Here is an 18,128-nt window from a genome sequence, read left to right on the forward strand (position 1 = left end):
CTCAAACTCATGTCCATCATGTCAATGATGCCATCCAACCATCTCATTCTCTGTCATCCCCTTCTCCTCCCACCTTCAATCTTTCCCAGCATCAGGGTCTTTTCCAATAAGTCAGTTCTTCACATCAGATGGCCAAAGTATTGGAGTTTCAGCTTCAGCATCATTCCTTCCAATGAATATTCCGGACTGATTTCCTTTAGGATGGACTGGTTGGATCTTCTTGTAGTTCAAGGGACTCTCAAGAGTCTTCTTCAACACCACAGTTCAAAAGCATCAATTTGTTGGCACTTAGCCTTCTTTATAGTCCAACTCTCACATCCATTCCCAATTGAGCTTTCAGGGAAGCCCAAAGGAGACACAAGAGAGGCAAAAATTCTCTCGCTCCCTCTCTTTTTATCTATCTATCTATATGCATATACATACACACAGTAGCACTCTTAATATAACACCATTTTAAAAGGCTCATACAGTTTCACCAAGTGAGATTAATCCCAACAATGAAAGACTGGTTTAACATCCCCAAATTAGTCAATGGAATACACTACATTAATAAAATAAAGGGCAAAGATTTTGTAATAATATTCAAAAATGCAGGGGAAAAGCACTTGAAAAAAATCTAACACCCTTTTATGATAAAAATGCTTTAAAAACTAAGAATAGAAAAGAACCTCCTTAATCTGAAAGAGTATCTATGAAAAGCCAGCAGCTATCATCATACTTAATGGCAAGAGATTCACTCCTTTATCCCTAAGATCAGGAATGAGACAAGGATGGCCACTCTTTCCATTTCTATTCAACATTATACTGGATATTTACTATATTCGATATTCAGAATAGGCAAATATACAGAGAAAAAGGTAGATCAGTTGGTTGCCTAGGGCTAGGAAAAGGGAGATAGATTGCTGTGGGGATCAAAGTTTTTTTGTGTGTGTGGTGGTAAAAATATTGACAATTAGATCATGGGGGATGATGGTGGCATTAACTTTAAAAATATAGGAAAACCTTTGAGTTGTACATATTAAATGGATAAAATTTAGGGTGTGTAAATTATTTATTAATAATGATATTAAGAATCTAATGTTGACTACTAGAAGACAAGTAAATGAACTTATTCAAACAAGTAGAACATATATTTTAAAATACAGGGGTAAACAAGACTTGATAAAGACAAAGGAAGGCAAGAACAGAACAGAGGGGAAAGCAACTAGAAATAATAGTGAAATGAAAGCAAAACATATGAAACAAACAAATCCCAACTTAATAAACACATGGGTATGAACGTGTTGAACTCACTTTTAAGAGATACCCTTACATTGTATTTGAAAAATCCAGCCACTTGTCATTTTTAAGAAACATACAAAACAAAATTTGCCCTGAAAATAAAGCAGCAGGAAATACTTGCTTCGAGATGGCTAACAAACATAAAGCAAGTAACTGTGTTAATATTATATAAAATAAAACTTAAGGTAAAAATCACTGAAAGAAACAAAGATGTTCACTTTGTTTATATAAAATGCAGAGGGAAAAAAAAATTATTTTAATGCCCCTGGTAGTTGTTGGTTTTCCCAAGTGGATTCTGAGACTCAAAGGAATCTGGGTAATTTTATGGTTTCATGTTGGAAAAAATGGCACATTTTAAACGAACTCTGCCCTTGATCAACTCCACCGGAGGGCCCAGACTTCTAAGGGCATCTCAAACAGGACACACTTTGACCATAATCTGGAAGTGTTCTCTCTCATTTTTGGCAATTCTGTAGATTGTCTTCTGACCTTGAGATGACCCTCTCCTCAAAATAGACATCAGAATCTCTCTCATTCGAAATATACTATCTGGCTTTTCTTTCGTTTAAACTGCCTTTGCGGAATGAGATATTTCACGACCTTCTCCATCACTAGTGGTAGATTAAAGTGATTTGAACGTGTGACAAATGGAATACGGGAAAGAAGTAGCCCCTCTTTTGAAAGCATCCTGGGAGTTTAAGTGGGTTTTCAGAATAGAGCTGTATGCAGTGTATTAGAACATGCAGATTGTTTAATTACATTTTGTTCATATTGGTTATAAAAGGAGGATATAGGCCAGTTCTTCCTGGGAGGCTATGTTAAAATCATTGAGAATACATGAAATTATGTGACAAATGTGAGTGCCCACTACACGTCTGACATTCTGCAAGGTCGATAAGACATTCACAGCCTCTAATCTTCTGGAGCTTCCAGTTCTGCCTTCTGAAGCATGCCTACCACAGAAAAGTATTATTTCATTAAGGACTGGAGAGCTTAGAGATTCCATTAAAATTAAAGTGTGACCCATTGAAATCTAAATGCAATGAGAGTGCATAGCACACAATGAAACACAAGCAATGGTCCCATGCAAGGCTGGTAATGAACCCCCAGAAGAGCACTATTTTCACAAATCCACCATGGTCTAGGGCCTTAGAAGTCCAGAAAATGATCTTATCAGAACACCTAAAAAGGAGAGATTTTCAGTGGCATGCTGATACTAATTTCGCACAAGATTGATTTTTAAATACAATTTACCACTTTCCTGTGGCCAGAGTCCTCCTGTTGTCCATCATATCAATACCACTCTCCTAATATTAAGATACCTGGAAAGTTGAATTAGTCCTCAGAAGATGGTTTGGAGTATATAGACACAGAGAAGGGAGATGGTTAATTTTGATATTTTTATCTCTGGAGAAATTGCCACTTACTAGTGAATTCTCTTAGGCAGAAAAGTTTAGTTTGTATCTGATATAAGCCATAGAAATTTTTCTGTATTAGCATGCAATTGTATCTTACTTTCACTCACACATCTTCTATTACTAGTAATCATTATACTGCTATAATTTGCAAATACAGGAGTTACTACCATTCAGGTATTTTACTAATAATTTTCCGTGTATGAACTCAATCCTCAAACCTTCTGATGAGAAATACATCAATATTTTATCTCCTTCATTTTTCAGGTGAAAACAAGGCAACAAGAGTTTATGCAGATGGCTCAAAGTCACATAACGGTTAAGTGGCAGAACAAGAACTCAAATCTAGCAACTCCAGTGTCCATTGACAGATGAATGGATAAAGACGTGGTACATATATACAATGGAATACTCCTTAGCCACGAAAAAGAATGAAATAATGTCGTTTGCAGCGACATGCGTGGACCTAGAGATTGACATGCTGAGTGAAGTCAGATACAGAAAGAAAAGTATCATATGATATCCTTTATATGCAGAATCTGAAAAGAAATGATACAAATGAACCTATATACAAAACAGGAACAGACTCACAGATTTAGAGAATGAAATCTACATGATTGCAGGGGAGATGGATAAGGGGAAGGGATTATTAGGGAGTTTGGAAGAGACATGTACACACTGCTATATTTTAAATGGATAACCAGCATGGTCCTATTGTATAGCACAGGGAACTCTGCTCAATGTTATATGGCAGCCTGGATGGGTGGGTAGTTTGGGCAAGAATGTTTTTCAGTCACTAAGTTGCATCCTATTCTTTATGACCCTGTGAACTGCAGCATGCCAGGTTTCCCTGTCCTTCACTATCTCCCAGAGTTTGCTCAAGCTTATGTCCATTGAATTGGTGATGCCATCCAACCATCTCATCCTCTGCCATCCCCTTCTCCTCCTGCCCTCAATCTTTCCTAGCATCAGGGTCTTTTCCAATGAGTCAGCTCTTCACATCAGGTGACCCAAGTATCAGAGCTTCAGCATCAGTCCTTCCAGTGAAGATTCAGGGTTGATTTCCTTTAGGACTGACTGGTTTGATCTCCTTGGGGGAGGATGGATACATGTATATATATGGCTGAGTCGCTCTGCTTTGCACTTGGAACTGCCATAGCTTTCTTAACTGGCTATACTTCAATATAAAACAATAATAATAAAAAAGAGCCTGAGTTCAAATTCAGGCTTACTGGCTCCAGATTTTGATGCCTTTGTCTTGAGTCATGGTGTCTCTCATAGTCATGTCTCAGGACCAATTTAATCAATATTTATTTATATGAGATGTTAGATTTATTAGGTAACAACCAGCTAGGAATAGTTGGTTGATTGGAAAAAGTCCAACTTTCTTTGGGTGGCCAGTCTTTCCACTTTAATCCCTATAACCTCAAATGAGAGAGAGGAAAAGCAAAAAAAATTCTTGAACCAAACTCAAAAGTGGAACTGAAATACTTTCTGAAGGTCAATGTCTAATTTAAAGGTTACTCATGGTATGGACATATCTAGTACAAAGGGAAAGTTTAAAATTCCAAAAAGATCTTAAGAATTTTCCAGAAACTTGGCCACTTGTGAATAAGGAAAGTCAGGAACCTAAGCAGCTACTAATGTACCTACTGAGGCATTTCAGGTACAAAGCCCCTGAAGAACTCCCAGCAGCAGGGGTTCTACTGAGGCTTGATAAATGCTTGTTGAATGAAACTAAGTCATCAAGTTCCTGGTGTACTCTTCTGTTCAGTGACCTTTGCTAGGTGATTGTTCAAAAGCTCAAAGGGCTTCTGCTACAGAAAACTGAACACATTTTCTATGTTTGTTGATTTAGGAAACAAAGAAAAATGTTGAAGGCATGCAGATGATAAAGTAAGTTTGTGCCAGTGGCACCCAGGATATTTCAACTTTGTAGTAAGTTGGACTGACTCAGCAGTATGCATTTCAGTTCAGTTCAGTCGCTCAGTCATGTCTGACTTCTTGCGACCCCATGGACTGCAGCACGCCAGGCCTCCCTGTCCATCACCAACTCCCGGAGTTTACCCAAACTCATGTCCATAGAGTCAGTGATGCCATCCAGCCCTCTCATCCATTTACTATACTCAAATTTAGCTACTGAGCCTCCAATGCCTTCAGAATTCAAAGTTCTAAACTGAAATGTAAAGAGAGATGGGAGTCCAGATACCTGATAAAGGAGAGGAGATAAGATGATAGAGGAGAAGAGAAGGAAGTTCAGAACCACCTATGAAAGGGCAAGGCCCCTGGGAGACTAGAGTGGGTGCCTATTGATGGAGCAAGGGGAGAAGTCATGGTGAAAGGATGCTCCATTCAGTTGGGCAGACACTGAGTTCCTGCTACGGGGCAGGTCGATGATAGGTGCTGAGGTTGCAAATGAAACCCATGTTTCACCCACCTCTAGTTGCCAAAATTTCTGCCATGATTTCTTCTGAACAACTCAGACACCATCTCCCAGGGGCTCATGAATATGTCTTATTTTGGCCCAGATCAGTGAAATGCCTTGACAAGTCTTCCTTAACCAGCTCCCTTGTAAGACAAGTATCTTTTCTTCTGGTGCCAACCACTGAGTGACCCCACAAGATTTGGACATAGCCACGCTGAACAGCACCATCTCCTCTGTGATGTCTCTTGAATTATGTAAGGGGCCAGTGTTCTCTGCAGCTTCAGCATGTCAAAGCCACTGCTTTCCACATGAAAGTGAGGACAAGACCCCCATATCACAGTCAACTTTGGCCATACCTTGCAACCTAGGACCCACAGAAGTCCCATGAAGTTCTAATGGCAAACAGTTCCTTCACCTCTGCTTATGCCAGGCTCTGGCAATTGTCCATAGAGATGTGTTGAAGGGCCAACTTCTGAGACAAAACATACGCTCTCCTAATTTCCCTTCTCACCCACACTTATTTTTATCTGTCCTTTCTTCAAAGTGCTTGTGCAAATTGTTACCAGCCCATTACAAATGCCTTGACCCACCCAAATTCTTCTGGTAGAGACCACTGGGGTCCCACTAGAATTCCACAATGCAAAGATAAATAAGACCTGGTTCCCCTCTCTCAAGGCATGACTATCTAGATGACTTTATGTTGTATCACAGTTTGTCTAAGGATTGGGGCTGTTGACCAAAAAGAGGCAGTTTTCAGTACAGCCACACCAGGCAGCCAAAGAGCCCTTCTGCCTTCCTTGAATCTGCTCCTTACCACCTTCAGACTTCAGGAAGTTATTGAAGTCACTTTACTTTTCATGCGCAGAGAAACTTCAGAGAAAACTAAAAACAAAAACAAGCAAACAAAAACCCTCTTCTCTTCCTGATCAAGAGATGATATATGAGAAATGGTTTTGTAAAACAGTGGACTCCACCTGCTTCTCACTCAGCCAGTCCCTCCTTCTCCCTTCCCAAAGCACTTGCTGATTCCCTCTAATATGGCACTTATCACAGTGCAGGATATTTGTTCATATGACTGATTCCCACATTATACTGTCAGTCACTTGAAGGCAAGTGAAAGTTGCTCAGTCATGTCTGACTCTTTGCGACTCCATGGACTATACAGTCCATGGAATTCTCCAGGCCAGAACACTGGAGTGGGTAGCCATTCCCTCTCCAGGGGATCTTCCCAACCTGGGGATTGAACTCAGGTCTCCTGCACGGCAGGCAGATTCTTTACCAGCTGAGCCACCAGGGAGGCCCTAGAAGGCAAGGGTCACCTCCATTTTCAGATTATCTGCCCCTAAATGGTGCCAGACATATAACAGACACCCTCAAAATACACACAGACTGACCATGTGAATGAATGGTGTGAGAATATATAAATTTTATTCCTCCTGATGTTCTGAATAATTTTGGAAAAAATCACATCACTTTCAGAACTCTGGTTTTCCTAATCACTAGTAGGAAACACATTAGGTGACACATTGCTGTATGTAAACATACAGTGAGGGTTAGATATTGACTTTACACATGATTAATTTCAACCCAGAGAATCCCTGTAGTGTTTTGACTCCAAATTTTTCCATTGTACAGGTAAGATTAAGTCTGAGAAAAAAATATATGTGTGATGTGTCTGCGGAGATGTGGGTGGCCATGTGAATCAGAATCCAGATCTTTTGACCTCCACTTCAGTGTTCTTTATGCCACATTTTCAGATCCTTGAAATTGACACAGTTAACACAGGATGAGTTTATCATCTGGAGGGCAGTGTGGCGTTCCAGATAACAGATCTGTTCCTGGCAGAAAATAGACACCCTGGTCAATGGAGAGATAATCCTTGGTGAGAAGGAACCATGAATTGAGAACAAAACTGCACAGTATTGGTCAAGGTGGTGATGAGTTATTTTGAATGAATCAAACACGAATAGCAACAAACGGATTCCCATGTGCCCCAGGCCCATACGGAAATTAAAATGGATTTGTTCAGCAAGATCAACACTTGGAAACTTAGCAAAGCTGGGTGACCTGTAAAGCACAGCATTGCAAAGAGAAAGGGCTGAGTTCATTAAAGAAACACTCTGACGTAGCTGTCAATTCCATAACCAGTCATTGATTCGACAGTCATGCTCCTGGCTCTTACTGTGAACCCTACTTGGTGGTAGACCGCTCAGAGAGTCATGAAGCGTTCCTATCCTCTGCCCTTCCCAACCCAGGGTGCACCATCTGATGGAGAAGAGGTGAGATGCTTGAACAGAAGAGCACAGCACAGTTATGGAATGGCTGATAGATTGCATCTAGAGGGCTGTGAAGGACACAGAGGAAAATGTGGCTGATTATACCTGTGGGGTGGGTGGAGAAAGAGTAAAAAGTTGGTCAGGAAAAGAGAAGACTTTTAAGAAAAGTATTCAAAAATGAAAAGCTGTTTGTTTGCCTGTCAGGTTATGAGTATGGAGGGGAAAATTATTCTAGCAGATGAACAACATGGTGGTCAAAACTGGCTTGGCATATTTGGGCAACTAAAAGGAGTTTAATGTATCAGAGGGCATGATGTGTGTTAAGAAGGATATAATGAAGTGGTAGGAAAGTCCTTATCTCATAGGAAGAAATTTATACATACCTTTGTGACCAGAATGCCTTACCCTGGAAGCCATGAGTGAGCTTCAAGACATGCACAAATCTGTTAATTACATGCAAGTTTTGTGTGTCTATGCATACACAAGGAGGAGATCTAAGAGACACGGGTTCGATCCCTGGGTCAGGAAGATCCGCTGGAGGAGGGCATGACAACCCACTCCAGTATTCTTGCCTGGAGACTCCCACAGACAGAGGAACCTGGTGGGCTACAGTCCACGTGGCCGCAAAGAGTCGGACATGACTGAAGCGACTTAGCACGCGTGCATATACAAATGTTACTAAGATGGGTATCTTCATATTTACATATTCTTCTGTGCCATCACTGACAGGATGCCCTCCCTAAATACAGACAATATTAAAAAACCAGCAGTCCAGAAGATGATAAATTAGGGAAGGATTTTAAGAAGGCTGTGATGAGACCAGAAACATGTTCAAGGCTGATCTTTTTGGTACTCATGTGGACAGTGCACGCAGGAGTTAAGCTAATGGCAGGAAACAGGCGGAGAGGTAAGTGCTACGATAGCCCAGGAGAGAGAGAGGAAAGCCTCAACAAGGGTGCCAGTGGGTTGGAGAACAGGTCCCTGAAGGAATTAGCTTTTAAAATAGCTGATTCATTATGACTTCCAGACTTGAAGATTGTACATGAGTTTTCTATTGCGGTTGTAACAAATTATCCCAAACTTAGTGATTTAAAATAATTCAAATTTATTCAGAAGTCCAACAGGCATGTAATTGGGCTAAGATAAAGATGTTGTTAGGGCTACATTCCTTTCCAGAGGCTGTAGAGAATTATTTACTGTGTTTTCCAGCTTCTAGAGACTGTTTACCTTCCTTGGCTTGTGTCTGCTTTCTTCTTCAAAGCCAGCAATACTGAATCTGTATGACCCTTCTTCCGTTGTCACAGATCCCTCTGACCATAGCCAGGAAAGATTCTCTGATGTTTGAGCTTTTTATATTGGCTTATTTTTTAATTATAGTGGATTTACAAAATTGTGTTAGTTTCAGATATACAACACAGTGATTCAGAGTATATATTTTTCAAATTATTTTCCATTATTGGTTATTACAAAATATGGAAGGTAGTTCCCTGTGGTATAGAGTAAATCCTTGTTGTTTATTCATTTTATGTAGTTTTAATCTGTTAATCCCATACTCCTAATTTACCCCTCCTCTCATTTCCCTTTGGTAACCATAAGGTTGTTGTCTATATCTGTGAGTCTGTTTCTGTCTTATATAAAATTCTTTGTATTATTTTTTAGATTCCACATATAAGTGGTATCATGATATTTGTCTTTCTCTGACTTATTTCACTTAGTGTGGTAATTTCTAGGTCCATTCATGTTGCTACGTATTACACTACTTCATTCGTTGTTATGGCCGAATAATATTCCATTGTACATACATATCACATATTCTTAAGCCAATTATCTGTTGGTGGGCACTTGAGTTGTTTCTATGTCTTAGATACTGTAAACAGTGCTGCCAATGGGGTGCATGTATCTTTTTGAATTAGTTTTCATCTTTTCCAGATATATGCCCAGGGAGGGTTTCCCTGATAGCTCAGTTGGTAAAGAATCCACCTGGAATGCAGGAGACTCTGGTTCAATTCCTGAGTCAGCAATATCTGTTGGAGAAGGGATAGGCTACCCACTCCAGTATTCTTGGGCTTCCCTTGTGGCTCAGCTGGTAAAGAATCCACCTGCAATGCAAGAGACCTCAGTTCGATCCCTGGGTTGGGAAGATCCCCTGGAGAAGGGAAAGGCTATCCACTCCAGTATTCTGGCCTGGGGAATTCCATGGACTGTATGTGGTTGCAAAGAGTCAGACACGACTAAGTGACTTTCACTTTCAGAATTTCTAGAGCATATGGTACCTCTATTTTTAGTTTAAGAAAACTCCATACTGTTTTCCATAGTGGCTACACCAATTTACATTCCCACCAACAGTGTAGGGGAGTTCCCTTTCCTCTATACCCTTCTCCAACATTTATTATTTGTAGACTTTTTGATGGTCACCATTCTGAAGGTTACTTTCAGGGGCCCATGTGTTTATATTGGGTCCAGCTGGATATCTCCAATCTCTTAATTACATCAGTAAAATCTCTTTTGTTGGGCAAGATAACTTAACAGATTCTAGTGATTAGGATGTGGATACCAGGCGGGTAAGGGGGGCATTATTCTGCCTATATTAGATGTTGAATCTGAGAACCTGAAAAGAGAAGTGTATTGTTGTCAGAGGCTTCAAAGCATGTAAGCAGCAGAGTTGAGATGAAAACTCAGGACTGTGGGGCCTCAGTTCTGGGGAGATTTCAATTCCTGATGCAACTGGACTGCATATGTTAATTGTCATCAGACTCTGCCATGTATGTGACGTAATGGATGGCACTTCCCTAGGTCCTCTCCACTGAATGGAGCCTAAGCGATGTGGTTGGTTCCCATTTGTTGGCCAGGGTGGCTATGATATGGCCCATACAAGTGAAAGAGTCACCAGTTCTGTGCTGCTTGGTCTTAGCTGCTGCTGCTGCATCACTTCACTCGTGTCCGACTGCTCGTGTCCGACTGTGCAACCCAAGAGACGGCAGCCCACCAGGCTCCCCCGTCCCTGGGATTCTCCAGGCAAGAACACTGGAGTGGGTTGCCATTTCCTTCTCCATGGTCTTAGCTACCACTGACCAGATCTCCCAACCTCCATCTTGGGGCAGCTTAGCTTTGTCATATATGTATCGCATTTCTGTGATGAGCACTTTGTCAAAGTAAGATATACATGGCAGATAATACATGTCATGCTGCAAGGAAGAGTTCTAAAGGTGGAGTTTGGAGCGCAGGGTGCTGTCCCCTTCTCCTGTCATAAAGGGATACCTGAAATATATCTCCTCCCCTCATTTGAGGCTCATTATCCTCCTATGTGAAAGGAGATGGTGAGTTAGATACAGAGATTCCTCTAACAGCTCATGAGTATAGAATATGGAGATGATTTCTGCACTGATTGGCAAGTAAAGTGGAATGGATGAACGGCAAGCAGAAGACCCTTCTTTGAATCTCAGTCCTTGATGCAGCCTTGGAGCTTGGCATTCAACAGTCCAACTGTATCACACTGTAGCAGCCAGAAATACCAGATTTCTGTAGAGAAAAGGGTCTGTGCAAGCTGTTAAGAAGCACTGCAACTACAGGCTATGATGAATTCTGCACACCATGCGTGGCAGCTCCCCAAAGAATTTCTGGATAGGCTAAGAATCTATCCAGAGCCTTTATACTAGCACAGACCCACAAATGTCTTTGTCTATATATGGACAGCAAACATAAACACAATTTCAACAATCTAAAGGTAGCTGTTGTGTCTTTTCAAGCAGCAACTCATCAATCTCAAGAACTAACCAAAAGGGAAGTGGAAGGAACAGGAAGGGACCGAAATAAACTCTTTGCGATTACTTGGAACTAGCAGACAGAACAATCAAGAAGCTGAAAAAGTAGAGATTAGCAAAAGGGATTAAAGGATTGAAGAGAGAGCTTTAAAATTCTGTCAAAAACCTAAAGTCCCAAGATAAGTGAGCCCCAAACAAGATAAAACTAAAGAAATTCACTTCAACATTCATCATCAACATCAAACTTCTGAAAACTGAAGTCAAAGAAAAAAATCATTCATGTAACAAGCGGAAAATAGCACCTTACCTTTACATTTTTAAAAAAAGATTGCATGAGGGCAGATTTATGATGAGAAATCATAGTGACCAGAGGAAATGGTACCTCTTCCAAGTACAGAGAAATAGGGACTTTCAAACCAGGATCCTATATCCAAAGAAAGTATCGTCCAGGAATGAAAAGAAATCAAGACATTCTCTGAAAGAGGAAATCTAAGGGAATTTGAACATTATTATGTCTTTTATTAAAAAGAAACTGAAATTCAAAGAGATTTTGTATGAAGGACACACAGCTATAAAGCAGTGAAGGTGTAGTTTGAATCCAAATTTGTTTGATGCCAGAATTCACCTTCTTTTTAACATACTGTTTTTCATAAAATCCTTATGTGAAAATATGATAAATTTGATCAATATGAAGGTTAGCCTCTCAATTTAACATTGATCATGTAAGTTTGAAGATCCTCTGGAGAAGGAAATGGCAACCCACTCCCGTATTCTTGCCTGGAAAATCCCATAGACAGAGGAGCCTGGTAGGCTACAGTCCATGGGGTCACAAAGAGTCGGACACGAATGAGTGACTTCACATATGAGTTTACTTTATTTGTTTCATGCCAAAATATAGGAGATTCATTCATTCATTCTTAGGGACTGTCTCTGTGCTTTTCATCTGCTAGAGGTGAATCAGACAAAGTATAGAGCCATGATGTCTATGGTACATTGTCCTATCACCGTCCCAGTACGCACTAGAGGCAGACATGATCAATCAATCCAATATTCATCCTTCTCAACCTTGATCCCTAAGCAGAAAATTATAATCAATCAGAGTTTCTGTGTCAGGTGATGTTATTTTGCCACTCCACGCCTTCTAGGATCCTATGATCCAGCAAAAGAGACAGATACACAATATCCCTACTTTTCAATTCCAAGATTCTGTATCATAGAACACAAGCAAAAGGTATGAAGGTTAAGTATTAAATAGAGAAATAATGTGTTTCTTGCATATTCACTCTTTATTAATACTGTGGTAAGTACTTAATATTCATTACCTTATTTAACTGTCACAACTAGGCTATGATGCGAACTAGTGTAAACTATTTTTAACAGCTAAGGACACTGATAAGTTCAGTGAAGTTAAGTGCCATAAAGACAGTCATGGCAGAAAAGCAATTTGGATCAGGATCTGCATGAATTTAAAAATCTATGTTCCTTCTTTTATATACTGCTTCTCTTTGAAAGTAAATTCATAAACTGCTGCTGCTAAGCCACTTCAGTCGTGTCCGACTCCGTGCGACCCCATAGACAGCAGCCCACCAGGCTCCCCCGTCCCTGGGATTCTCCAGGCAAGAACACTGGAGTGGGTTGCCATTTCCTTCTCCAATGCATGAAAGTGAAAAGTGAAAGTGAAGTCGCTCAGTCGTGTCCGATTCCTAGTGACCCCAAGGACTGCAGCCTTCCAAGGTCCTCCATCCATGGGATTTTCCAGGCAAGAGTACTGGAGTGGGGTGCCATCGCCTTCTCCGAAATTCATAAACTAGTTGTATTTAAACTATTTCTATACTATTAACAGTGTATCAAATTATAAACCTAAAAGCCTCAAGAACGTAGCCTAAATACTTTAAGTGGAAAGACAGTTTAGAATCAAGATAATTATTCAAAATCAACAGCTTTTTTTCTTGACAGCTAGTGAAAAGTTATAATAGATAAAATGATAACATGCATAAGAACAGCATACATTATAAATTATCTTAAATTATCATAAAATACTTATAAATTATCTTAATGATAAATTTGTAGGTTCTCTACAAGGAAAATGACAAAAATGTTACCAAAATGTAACATCTATATCAATATCATCTATATATCTTATCTATCCAGCGGAGAAGTGTTCAGTTTAGTTCAGTTCAGTCGCTCAGTCGTGTCCAACTCTTTGCGACCCCATGAATCGCAGCACGCCAGGCCTCCTTGTCCATCACCAAGTCCTGGAGTTCACTGAGACTCACATCCATCCAGCCAGTGATGCCATCCAGCCATCTCATCCTCTGTCATCCCCTTCTCCTCCTGCCCCCAATCCCTCCCAGCATCAGGGTCTTTTCCAATGAGCCAACTCTTCACATGAGGTGGCCAAAGTACTGGAGTTTCAGCTTCACCATCATTCCTTCCAAAGAAATCCCAGGGCTGATCTCCTTCAGAATGGACTGGTTGGATCTCCTTGCAGTCCAAGGGACTCTCAAGAGTCTTCTCCAACACCACAGTTCAAAAGCATCAATTCTTCGGTGCTCAGCCTTCTTCACAGTCCACCTCTCACATCCATACATGACCACAGGAGAAACCATAGCCTTGACTAGACGGACCTTTGTTGGCAAAGTAATGTCTCTGCTTTTGAATATGCTCTCTAGGTTGGTCATAACTTTCCTTCCAAGGAGTAAGCGTCTTTTAATCTCATGGCTGCACGGGGAGAAGGGTATATGTTTCCAAATATTATTAAGACTTTAATCCTTTCACATTAAGTTATAAGGATAATACCACCCTTCTCAAAATCCTGAAGATGACATGTGTATATGTATGTGTGTGTGTTTTATGTATCAAGACAGACTAGAAAATTGTAAACTTAGGGACATATGTAATGGAGAGTTAATAAGGGGGCAATTTGATCATTTAACAACCAGAAAAACCATCGACAAAGAGAAGTTATACCAAAAAACTTTAAAAATTTTCTGTATATACAACCTCAAATCAAACTCACAATGTTTGAAACATAGATTCCATCTGTTTAGCAACTAGTGGCACTAGTGGTAAAGAACCCACTGCTAATGCAAGAAACATAAGAGAAGTAGGCTTGATCCCTGGGTCGGGAAGATCCCCTGGAGGAGAGGATGGCAACCCACTCCACTATTCTTGCCTGGAGAATCCCATGGACAAAGGAGCCTGGCAGGCTGCAGTCCACAGTGTCACGAAGAATTAGACAGAACTGAAGCGACTTAGCACATATCTTTGAGGTATAAAGAGTATTACAAATGGAAATAAGTTTTCTACACTTCACTCAAAGTGATAAACTGATACCAGCAGCTTTTGATAACATATGTGTATAAATTCCAACCTTAACGTATATCAGAAAACTTTACAAAAGGATCTATGCAAAATTATATGACTAAATCAAGGTGGAATCATAAAAATGCTTAAGTAATCCACAGAAACAAGAGAACCAGAAAGAGAACAATGGAAAATAAATAAAATGGCACACTTAAGCCCTAATAAGCCAATAGTTGGAATCAAGATTGCCGGGAGAAATATCAATAACCTCAGATACGCAGATGACACCACCCTTATGGCAGAAAGTGAAGAGGAACTAAAAAGCCTCTTGATGGAAGTGAAAGTGGAGAGTGAAGAAGTTGGCTTAAAGCTCAACATTCAGAAAACGAAGATCATGGCATCCAGTCCCATCACTTCATGAGAAATAGATGGGGAAACAGTGGAAACAGTGTCAGACTTTATTTTGGGGGGCTCCAAAATCACTGCAGATGGTGACTGCAGCCATGAAATCAAAAGACGCTTACTCCTTGGAAGGAAAGTTATGACCAACCTAGAGAGCATATTCAAAAGCAGAGACATTACTTTTCCAACAAAGGTCTGTCTAGTCAAGGCTATGGTTTTTCCTGTGGTCATGTATGGATGTGAGAGGTGGACTGTGAAGAAGGCTGAGGGCCGAAGAATTGATGCTTTTGAACTGTGGTGTTGGAGAAGACTCTTGAGAGTCCCTTGGACTGCAAGGAGATCCAACCAGTCCATTCTGAAGGAAATCAGTCCTGGGTGTTCATTGGAAGGAATGATGCTAAAGCTGAAACTCCAGTTCTTTGGCCACCTCATGCGAAGAGTTGACTCATTGGAAAAGACTCTGATGCTGGGAGGGATTGGGGGCAGGAGGAGAAGGGGACGACAGAGGATGAGATGGCTGGATGGCATCACTGACTCGATGGACATGAGTCTGAGTGAACTCCAGGACTTGGTGATGGACAAGGAGGCCTGGCGTGCTGCAATTCATGGGGTCGCAAAGAGTTGGACACAACTGAGAGCCTGAACTGAACTGAAGCCAATAGTTACTTTAAATATGGGCTTCCCTAGTGGCTTAGCTGGTAAAGAATCTACCTGCAATGTGGGAGACCTGGGTTCGATCCTTGGGTTGGGAAGATCCCCTGGAGAAGCAAAAGGCTACCCACTCCAGTATTCTGGCCTGGAGAATTCCATGGACTGTATAGTCCATGTAGTCGCAAAGAGTCGGACATGACTGAACGACTTTCACTTTCACTTTACCTTAAATATAAATGGTCTAAACACACAAATTAAAATACCAAGAATTAAACAAAAATCAAAAAGAGAAAGAAAAAAATGATCTGACCCTTTTACTTCTAGAAGAAACTCACTTCAAAAAAATGGTGTGAGTTGACTGAAAATAGAAGGACAGAAAATGTTATATCATGCAAACAATTTCAAAAAACACCTGAGGTGCCATATTAAATTCAGACTGACTATAGTCAGAATAAAAACATCACTTGAGACAAATAGGGACATTAAATAGTGATAGAAGAGTCAGTTCACTAGGGAAGAAAACAATGCTCAACATGTGTACACCAAGCAACCAAGCCTCAAATACATGAAGCAAAAACTGATGGAGCCAAGAACAAATCCATAATTAAAGTTGGAGATTTCAACCCCACTCTCAGAAATGGATAGAACTAACAGTAAGGCACCAAGGATATAGTACCAAACAACACAATTGACCAAGGGTCTAACTGACATACATAATACATTCAGCTGAGAACAGCACAGAACACATTTTCTTCAAGCACACATGGAACATTCACCAAGATAGATCATGTCCTGGGGCAAAAAAACAAACCTCAACGGACTTAGAAGAACTGAAATTATACAGTCCTCTGAATTCATTTCAATGAAATAAGAAATCAATAAAAAAAAATTGAGAGGAAAATATCCAAGCACTTGAAAACTAAACAGCACACTTTTAAATAACCCATGGGTCAAAGAAGAAGTCTCAAGGAAAATAAAAGAAATACACTGTAATACACTGTAATGCATGGAAGTGAAACTGTGGCATGTTAACATTTGGGTAACACAGCTAAAGCAGTGCTGAGAGGAAAATTTATAGCACTAAACACTTACATTAGAAAAGAAAAAAATGTCTTAAATAAGTTATTTCAACTCCTACTTCAAAAACCAAGGGAAAGAGCAAAATAAACATAGAGCAAGCAGAAGGAAGAGAATAAATAATAAAAGAGCAGATGTGAATGAAAATAGAAAACACAAAACTAGAAAAACCAGGAAAACAGAGAACCAATTTTTTTTTTAAGAGCAGTAAAATTGACAAACCTCTAGCAAGACTAAACACAGGGAAAAAGAAGACACAAGCTACCAGAACAGGAAATGAAACAGTGTACATCACAATAAGCCCTGCACCTGTCCAAAGAATAAGGACTTCCAGGAACAAGTCTACATTTATATATTTGACATCTTAGATGTAATGGATCAATTCCTCAAAATATGTAAACTACCCTAAGTCACTCAATATGAAATGAATAATTGGAATCGCTCTCTATCAAAAATATTGAATTTGGAATTTAAAAACTCTCCCCTCAAAACCATTTAAGTTAAAAAAAAAATGTTTAAGTACAGCTGGTTTCACTGGGGAACTCTACCAGTTTTATGGGTTTCCCGGGTGGCTCAGCAGTAAAAGGATCCGCCTGCAATGCAAGAGCTGCCGGAGACGCGGGTTTGATCCTTGGGTCAGGAAGATCCCCTGGAGGAGGGCGTGGCAACCCACTCTAGTATTCTTGCCTGGAGAATCCCATGGACAAAGGAGCCTGGTGGGCTATGGTCCAGAGGGTCAGAAAAAGAAGGACATGACTGAAGCAACTTAGCACCAACATATTACACAATTTCTTCCAGAAAAATAGAAGGAATGCTTCCTAGTCCAGTTTACTCTGATAATTACCTGATAGCCTGATAGAATTACCCTGATACAAAAATCAAACAACAATCACACCAAAAACAAAACTACAAACCAATATCCCTCATGAATGTAAATTTTAAAATCTTCCAAAAATATTAGTAATTAGAATTCAACAATGTTTCCTTGACATCTAATTACTATTTTACATTATTTTTTATATTTGATGATTTCTGTGGATCAGAATGAAATTTTTTATATTGATCTTTTATCCAGATATATTTGCTATATCTTTTATTAGTTATAAAATTTCATGTGTAGATTCCTTGTCTTTTCTACTCATATATTCAAGTAATGACAGTTTTGTGTTCTTGTCCTTCTCTCTTCTTATTTTGTTACTCATAGTTCAGCCTAATTTTGATGGCAGTCTTCAATCCATAAATCTTAAAGGAAAGGTAGATTTGTGTTGAATATCCTGTCACAAACAGTGTTAGGGATCATTATAAGTGGAACAGAAAGAGAAAAGCACCTACATTTTGATTCAGGGACCTGGGTTTCAATCCATTCCTCCTAGCTGAGTGTATTCATTTGCTAGGGTTGCCATAACAAAATACCGCAGACTAGGTGACAAACAACAGAAATATATTTCCCCACAGTTCTGGAGGCTAGAGTCCAAAGTCAAAGTGTCAACCGGTTTGGTTTCTCTGGAAGTCTCTATTTGAGGTGGGCTTTCCT

At 40.0% G+C, this 18,128-nt stretch overlaps 1 protein-coding gene and 1 long non-coding RNA gene across 12 annotated transcripts in view; one reads left to right on the top strand and one right to left on the bottom strand.

The window, feature by feature from the left end:
- Window positions 1-4,064, top strand: part of LOC147367731 (uncharacterized) — a 651,563-nt gene extending 647,499 nt beyond the window's left edge. For all 10 annotated transcript variants that reach the window (XM_086315804.1, XM_086315800.1, XM_086315798.1 and 7 more), the window contains one exon: window positions 2,964-4,064. In XM_086315804.1, the coding sequence (XP_086171930.1) occupies window positions 2,964-3,019 (56 nt within the window). In that variant the 3' untranslated portion in view covers window positions 3,020-4,064. The remainder of the gene's footprint in view (window positions 1-2,963) is intronic.
- Window positions 1-18,128, bottom strand: part of LOC147367736 (uncharacterized) — a 117,396-nt gene that overhangs the window by 67,475 nt on the left and 31,793 nt on the right. The gene's annotated exons all lie outside the window — the stretch shown is intronic.

Source organism: Bos grunniens, chromosome 8 (genome assembly GCF_055505025.1).
Source record: "Bos grunniens cultivar Pamir isolate PY7600 chromosome 8, Bosgru_T2T1.0, whole genome shotgun sequence".
Taxonomy (NCBI): domain Eukaryota; kingdom Metazoa; phylum Chordata; class Mammalia; order Artiodactyla; family Bovidae; genus Bos; species Bos grunniens.